At 44.1% G+C, this 7,593-nt stretch overlaps 1 protein-coding gene across 5 annotated transcripts; it reads right to left on the bottom strand.

The window, feature by feature from the left end:
• Positions 1 to 89: 89 nt before the first annotated feature.
• On the bottom strand, positions 90 to 7,330 carry mybpha (myosin binding protein Ha). Of its 5 annotated transcripts, none has more exons than XR_015857237.1 (14): positions 7,129 to 7,330; positions 6,451 to 6,510; positions 6,324 to 6,383; positions 6,082 to 6,216; positions 5,682 to 5,849; positions 4,180 to 4,268; positions 3,901 to 4,096; positions 3,601 to 3,740; positions 3,375 to 3,534; positions 2,852 to 2,988; positions 2,001 to 2,073; positions 1,887 to 1,939; positions 1,545 to 1,607; positions 90 to 343 (listed from the first exon to the last, which is right to left on the bottom strand). XR_015857237.1 is itself a non-coding variant. In XM_088369683.1 (13 exons), exons 1-12 carry the CDS (start codon positions 7,313 to 7,315, stop codon positions 1,567 to 1,569), a joined length of 1,560 nt encoding a protein of 519 aa, XP_088225809.1. In that variant the 5' UTR covers positions 7,316 to 7,330; the 3' UTR covers positions 90 to 343; positions 1,545 to 1,566. The 5 variants fall into 5 exon arrangements, 3 of the variants coding, with proteins under 3 accessions (XP_088225809.1, XP_088225811.1, XP_088225810.1); XR_015857238.1 differs by having other exon boundaries at positions 1,545 to 1,604; XM_088369683.1 differs by having other exon boundaries at positions 1,887 to 2,073.
• Between the last annotated feature and the right edge of the window lie 263 nt (positions 7,331 to 7,593).

Below are 7,593 nucleotides of genomic sequence, written 5' to 3'. Positions count from 1 at the left end.
TTAGCTGAATAAAGTTAAGACATACTTGCTGTAGTTTTGATATCCTGCCATTGAAAATTAGTACTTTACATGTAAAAATCCACATAGGATATCAAAAATATATTATTTATTTCCACATACTCTTTGCAAAATCAAATCCATTTTATTGAGTGGCATACTACAGGATAACAAACTGCAAGTGACAGAAAAATAATTGGACAATCAGCCTGATGCGTGACAAAACTAGATGATCATGCAAGATTGAGACAAGTGGGATTGTTGTGGTGTGGCTTGAGGACTGTTTCTTCATTATGTACACAATGCAGCAGCATCATCATCTTTTCCTCTCACTTTGCCCAGAACCCTGGACACACACAAAAAGCGAATGGGGAATTTGAAATACAGAGCTGAAAATGTTGTCTGGTCAAAAAAAAAAAAAAAAAAAAAAATTATATATATATATATATATATATATATATATATATATATTAAATAAAATAAAATAAAATAGACCAAGAGAAGACGCGGTTAAAAGGTACATGTAGTCCTGTCATGTCTATGAATTGCGAAAGCGTGTACTGAATGGGAAGTGAAGTAGTACCCCAAACAATCCAGCAGATGGTGCTGTACGTGAAAATAAAATGATCGTAACGTGCACACATCCATCCACTTTCATTTTTCCCGATTAGTGTCGCAGAGAGCTGCAGTCAATGCCTGCCAGCAAATACAGAATTTCTTTACACCATGTGTTTTATAATCAAGAGTAGAAGAAAATTCATGTTTAAATAACTTGTCCCTGAACTTTGGTAGTGCTTTAGCTACTGCTTGAAAAATTCTGCCTAGCAACAAATTTATGCCGTGGCTGAACCAAAGAATTTAAGCACTTTTTATTTTTTTAACAAATTGCTTTACTCACAAGCTGTAGCTGCAGTTTTATTTCTGTAATTTTTATGATTCGCAAACATTGTGATCAAAGCCCTGCGTTACAATGTTGTCGCAGTTTTAACGTCGTCAAATTTCACCTGTCAATTTGAGTTGCCCCCCTTTTCCCACTCTGCCCGTCGAGTCATGGTAATATGAAGAGTTTGGCTGCGTGTCAGATTAGCGTGACTCATTTTTAGAAGCTGTCGACTGCAGTGCTGACATCATTCTTCGGCCGGCCGGCCTTCAAGGCTCTGCCACTAATCTCTTGTTTTCCCCTTGAGAAAGCCTCCCAAGTATGTTGTGATCCACGGGCTGCGGTTCACACTTGGAATGAAAACACGCTTCTGGTAATGTGAGCTGATCACAAGTGGGAAGCCGGAAATACAGGTGTGAATGCATCCCCGTACGCCGACGATGCATTCAAGACCGGACGGGACCTTTGGCGTGACCCTATTTGTGGGAACGTGTGTCCTTGCTCAAAATGAAGGTCGTTTTCCGAGAGTGTTTGTGTTCTACATTTGATAGGACACCTCCCGGACTATGTCTTAAGCGTGAATCAATAAATTTGCCTTTTCCAAAAATCATACAACCTCCAAATATCAGGAAAGTTTTTATTTCCTTTCTTTTGTCTTTGACCTTACCTCTGAAGGTTGAAGTGTTGCTTTACTTGCTTCTTTCCTTATCCGACTCCAAAAGAATCACTTCTATTAGGAAAAGAAAATGTATTTTTATTTTAGCGCACATTTTTCTCATAGAAATGTCCCAATTGTCAAAAGTGACATTAAATTTCATTGTTATTAATTTATATGTATAAATATAAAAAATGAATATTTTAAAAATAGGTTAATTGGATTTGCATTTCCTATGGGAAGAAAATATGACTCCAGTTTTCACATCATTTCAGTTTTAATCCGGATTAATCATGAAAATCGAATTTTCGCCGTATATACAGAAGGGCGCTGATGTCAGCATCGCATACTTACGTTTGACTTCCAGTTTGCAGGAGACCGCGGCCTCTCCTTGAGCGTTCTTGGCTCTGCAGGTGTACACGCCGCCGTCAAAGCAGCACGGCTTGCGGATCTCCAAAGAGCAGATACCTTGGTTGGAGAGCTGACGAAACTTGGGGTCATCACCGATCACCATCTGGTTCTTCAGCCATTCGATCTTAGGCTGTGAAAAAAACCACAATGAGCTTCAGACATTCTGGAGCTCCATCGGCCCTTCCTGTATGCACCATTTTGGGTTTCAGAGTGCATTTCTAGTGAAAGTCTGACTTCAACCAGGGGAAATCCCGCTTAAATTACGGCAAAGGTCGCGCTTCTTCCAACGGTTAGCAGTGGGTGACTAAAATAGTAACTTCTCCCAATGGCATCCTCACATCAGGACAAGAGACAATTGTCTTATCTTATCATTTGTGTCTTGCCTGCTCAGCTTCCAACACACGACATCTCCATTTGTGACAGGTCATTATCAGAGCGAGCAGGACATGCTTGGGAACTCCAGTGCAGCTGTGAATTGTATTTGAAGCATCGGCCCGCCTTTGTGTTCCTGTTTGTCTTCGCTCAGAGCGAGCAGGCTGTGCTCTAAAATTCCACTCGGATTCGTCTAAGCACCACCGGTATGAGCTTGCAAATGTTGTCCTTGGGGAGAAGCCAAGGACAGCTCAAACACATAATTAGCCACATTTCCACCGTAGCCTGTCGCCTAAGCCGGTCGCGTCAGGCTGTAAAAGATACGTTGAACCTGAACGCCAGCATTGTGATTACTAGACCTACTTGTCTTCAAATTGAAGTCAGAGCAAAATGTAAACGCCATTGGGAACCAAATTTGGACGTTTCAACTTTTCACCAGTAGTCAACCATTTGGCATCTCCCGCAGCCTCCTATGATCGTTTAAGCTAGCATAAAGGTTGTTCACGTTATCGTCAAAGAGTATTGACATTTCTGACCTTGGGACTTCCACGAACCGAGCACAGCAGTTTGGTGGTGTATCCAACGGTAGCGGCCCGGTTGCTAAGCGGTGTGGTGAATTTGGGCGCCTCGCTGAAGTCATGCTCATGGTATTCGGGAGGCTTGTAGATGATGCCTGAGAAGATAACAACTAGTGTAATAGAAGAATACCAATGTATTCATTTTTTGCCAAAGAGCTAAGTTGCGTTAGCTTGAGCTTTTATGGTATCAAACGTGCTACAGTAGCTTTGTTATTAAGAAATTCTATAAATCTGCTTTTGTACAGTCATGTTTTATATGAACTTTGTTATTCCCAACAACTGCCAATATATAGTTAACTTAGGTTTACTATGCTAGCTTTGTCACGAGCATCTAAATTTACTCCCGCGGTAGCTGTTGTCAGCTTATATTAAAATAATTGCCAAGGACTTCACTGCCCCTGGAGTCTTTAATATAACAACCGCCACACACACACATCTTGCAGCTGATTAAAATAACAGCACCAGAGTGGCACGTGGGCACCTGTCTTCTGGATTATGGCCACGTCCTTGGTGACGGCACTCTTCTCACTGATGCCCACTTTGTTGATAGAAAACACTCGGAAGAGGTACGAATTTCCCATAATGAGGTCAGAGATGGTGGCGGTAAGCCTGTGGTAGTGTTCCATCACGGTGAACCATTCCTGAATCAGAAGATCCACTTGTTTACAAGAACACCCTCTTTGCGTGGTTAGCTCATGTGATCATACCCCGGTCTTCTTGTCGGCCTTCTGGACAATGTACCCAGTGATCTCCGTGTTGCCATTGTCCTTGGGAGGAGTCCATTCCAGAGCGGCGTTGAAGCCCCAGCAGTCCACCAGTTTTGTACTGCCGGGAGGACCGGGAAGGTCTGTAACAGTAGAATCAGTTATTTCTTTAATCGTTCTTGAAACTCCATTGAGTTTGGAATGGAGATTCCAAAATATAAATGGCAGCATGAAAAAGTTTTGCTAGCAATGTAGCTGACTCGGCGGTTCTTTAGGAGAACATTTGCTCCACGTATGACTTACCAACAATCTGAAGGGTGATGGTGGCTTTGTCTTGAAAGCAGTCCACCTTAACTGTCATCTCATAAACACCCGAGTCGTCCCTCTGAGCACCGCGGATAAAGAGGATGCTGTCCTTGTCGCTATTCCTGAGGTTGACCCTTTTTGTATCCAAAGGCTGACCGTCTTTCAGCCAGGACACCGAAGGTTTGGGCTTGCCCTGTGGAATCATACGGACAGTTGAGCAAGGAGAACATGCTACAGAGAATCGGAAACAATATGCCGTTCGAAATCTGTGCTCACAAGGAACGGGATGACCAGGTTGATTTGCTCTCCAACTTTCTTCACAAAGCACGTGCGGAGGTTACGAGGGATTTTGATCTTCGGACGGTCTGCAACACAACCACATTTTTCTTCCCATCAAATGACAACCAAAGTGAGGGTCAACCACATGAAGTGTGTTTTCACAGCAGAGTGCCGGAGGGGTCACGCAGGCTCCAAAACGACACGTTGCCACCTTCTATTTACATCTCCCCACCAAGCTCCAAGACTGATGATGCAAGTTGTTAAAAGCTGACAACTTCATTTATAGAATTCACAGCGCACTTATTAAATCATTTACAATATCCCACATTCAAAAGACCTTTTCCCCAAATTGCTTTGAGCATAAGGAAGAGAAAGTAATAAATCAGCTCGTGACTCGAAAGAATAAGATTCAGCATTTTTCCAGAGTTATTAAGGCACAAATAGAAGAAGCAGTCCCGTTATTGTCGTTTTAGGGATTAATACTGATTCTGTCACCTCCATAACGATATGTGGATTGTAATGAGACCCACAATAATACTATATTCCTGATTTTTTTGAGCACACCTAAACTTAACACTTTGTCCAGTATCCAGGCAGACACACGAAAGAGAAGATGACAGGCCTTAAAATAGTTTTGCTAAAGTCTTGGATTAGAATGATATTTGATCCAAGAAGTATGATGTCATCATGTTCAGGTGATTCAAGCGTCATGACAACTGGGAAAGCGCAGCCATTTAAAATGCCGTTATTTGACCCAAAATAAAAATAAAAAATGCTTGGATGCTTTGGTTTTAGAAATATCTCCAGAGCTGAGAAGATCTTTAAAAGCAGCAGGTTGTTTGACCGTCTTATCTCTGTCAACTATCAACACGATTTCCTTGGAGCATCTCGGCTGCATCTCACACCATTCCTGAACCAATTTGGCCTTAAGATTTGACAGCTAAGATTTCCGCTCCATGAGGTTCACCTCCACTTTTGGCCGCAGTGCTAATCCCTGAAAAGCAGTTTATTCCCAGCGCTCCGGAGACATCCAATCAGTGTTCCCACAAATCATCCATCGTGTGCATTTGTTTCAGGAGGAACATCTATCTAGGATATTAGATTTAAAAGATACTGGATTTGGATTTCAAATATGTGTGCGAGGACAGCGGCAATGGCACACAGCTGAATTTAACCTTCGCAAGCCGACGGCAATCCATCAATTAGGCTCGTGTTTCGCAGCGGCACTTCTGGTTTCATGACCGCATTTCTCCACGAAATCTTCTTGTTTGTTTGCAGATATTTGAACCCCAAGCAGGAAATGTGCTCAGCTGCCCTTCAGAGCCCATAAGCGGGACATGTTTTACTGTAGAGTGCTAGCATGTTAGCTTAGCCACCTTCCTTCATATTTTGAGCGGTTTCTAATAACTGTTTTGTGCTTTGTAAAAGTCGACTCACACATTCGTGGCATTCAGAGCTCCTTTGAAGCGGAGCACTTTGCAAAGGTGGCAGCTACTCACCGAGCACCTCGCGAATCGCCACGGCCTGCGCCAGCGTGGCCGGCTCACTGCGGCCGCCGGCGTTTACGGCCACCACGCGCACCAGCAGCAGGTCACCTGTTGTCAGGTCTTTGATGCAGTAGCGGGTAGCCGGGGTCAACTCCTTGTTTGCCACCACCCAGTCTGGAGCTGCAGGGACACCAAATTCAGGGCTGGCTTTAGAACTAAAGCCTTTTGAAATGATAGAAACTAGTAGAACAGAAATGCAAATTATGCTATTTATGATGCTATTTTGTGGATTGTTGATTGACCGGAAGGGCTGGGTAAAATTATTTTGGTGCTTTTGTCTCAAAATTGCAGTTTCATGAGGCAGCTGACATGCATTTACAAACATGATACGGATGGTAGTGGGTGAACTTACTTCCATCTTTGCAGTATTCAACAGTGTAGCCATCTAGGCCAGATTCTCCGAGGATCTCCGGTGTCTTCCACTTGACGGTGAGGCTCGTGTCATTCACGTCCTCCACTGATACTTCCAATGGCGCACTGGTTGGAACTGAAAATAAACAACTGCATTTATAGGAACAATTTGGAAAAATCTCTCCTAACGCACCTCCAGTGAATCAGCTTCGCAAAGCTTCAGGCAGCACACCACCGAGTTACCTGAAGGAGGTGGGGGTGTAGGAGCCTTGGGTGGTTCTTCAATTGGAGGAGCAACTTCTGCTGGAAAAGCAGGAGGATAACATGACGGACAGGAGCTGGTTAGTTTGAATTTCTTTGCGTTGTTTACCGTCCGCAGTCGCTTCTGTAGCTGGGACCTCGACGTTGCCTTCAGGTACGCTTTCAGCAGCTGGTGAGAAAAAGTTGTCAGGCAAACACTGACTTTTTTACAAGTTTGATCCGCAGTAGACGAGACCTTCTGCTAGAAGGCCAAAGAAAATGTATTGTTTTGGTCATTCACTGCCACGATAGACGTCAAATATCTATTTCAAAACGGTGAATGAGTTAATGTCGTAGTTTGTGCATTTTTATTTACTATACATTTGTATAACAATTGTTGACAGTGTCAGGAATGAGTTGAGCCAGGGAAAGAGAGTTTGGGGAACCCAAGACACAAACGGGAGAGAGACTCACGGCTAGCAAACAATCAGACCGACCGACAGACAGACAGACAGAAGTCCACTTGGACAAGGCTAAAATTCTGACCGTGAGCCTCCAGACAGACGGAGGGAAAACCAGACGACAGGAACAGGAGCACTGGGGACGGAACAGAACAGGAGACACCGAAAGGGAGAAACACACGGGCAGGGTTTGAATACACAAGGTAACAAGAGGAAGCAGGTGACAGACTTTACGATAACGAAGGGGTGTGGCTGAGCGAAGTTGCCGCCCGAGCGTCTCTGGCACGTGATAGACAGGTCTCTTATGAACCCCTTTCCATACCACATTTAATGGCCTTCCGTGGTACCTGCAGCATTTATTTGTTCCGTAGCGGGACTGTCCTCCACCGGTGATTCTTCTCCTTCTGGTGCCGCCTGGGCGGGCGTCTCCACCGGAGCGGGCTCGGCTTCAACGGCCGGCGGGTCTGGCTCTGGCACCTTCTCTGCCGCCTTCTTGGCGGGGTTCTTTTTAATGGGTGCGGGCTTGCTTGGCATGGTGCTGAAAGACAGCCGGTCGTGTGGATGAAGGCGCCTGGAAGCTCAGGGGTCGTTTATAAGGACTCCTGAGCTCAGGGACATTTGGACTCCACCCATTGCCTCACTTGGATGTGTGTGCACTATGCACCCCCACCACTCACACGTTGTCACAGCCATCATGTGGGTTCAGGGCAAGTCAGATTGAGCAGCATAAATAATTATTTTTTTCCTATTTATAGCAAAATATATATAGATATATACTATACATGGTCCTTTTTTTTTTTTTTTTTTTTTAC

The sequence above is a fragment of the Syngnathus floridae genome, chromosome 2, assembly GCF_059516105.1.
Source record: "Syngnathus floridae isolate MCC-2025c chromosome 2, RoL_Sflo_1.0, whole genome shotgun sequence".
In the NCBI taxonomy this organism is placed as follows: Eukaryota; Metazoa; Chordata; class Actinopteri; order Syngnathiformes; family Syngnathidae; genus Syngnathus; species Syngnathus floridae.
Note: the sequence above shows the minus strand (reverse complement) of the source record. Positions and strands in the feature narration are given on the sequence as shown.

Bases quoted from the DNA above. Each gene is read 5' to 3' on its own strand.
- mybpha (XM_088369683.1), bottom strand. From the start codon at position 7,315: ATGCCAAGCAAGCCCGCACCCATTAAAAAGAACCCCGCCAAGAAGGCG. The intron at 3,741-3,900 runs GTAAGTCATACG...CTACTGTTACAG, and splicing joins CATCACCCTTCAGATTGTTG to ACCTTCCCGGTCCTCCCGGC. The intron at 2,074-2,851 runs GTCAGAAATGTC...TTTTTTTCACAG, and splicing joins CGGTTCGTGGAAGTCCCAAG to CCTAAGATCGAATGGCTGAA.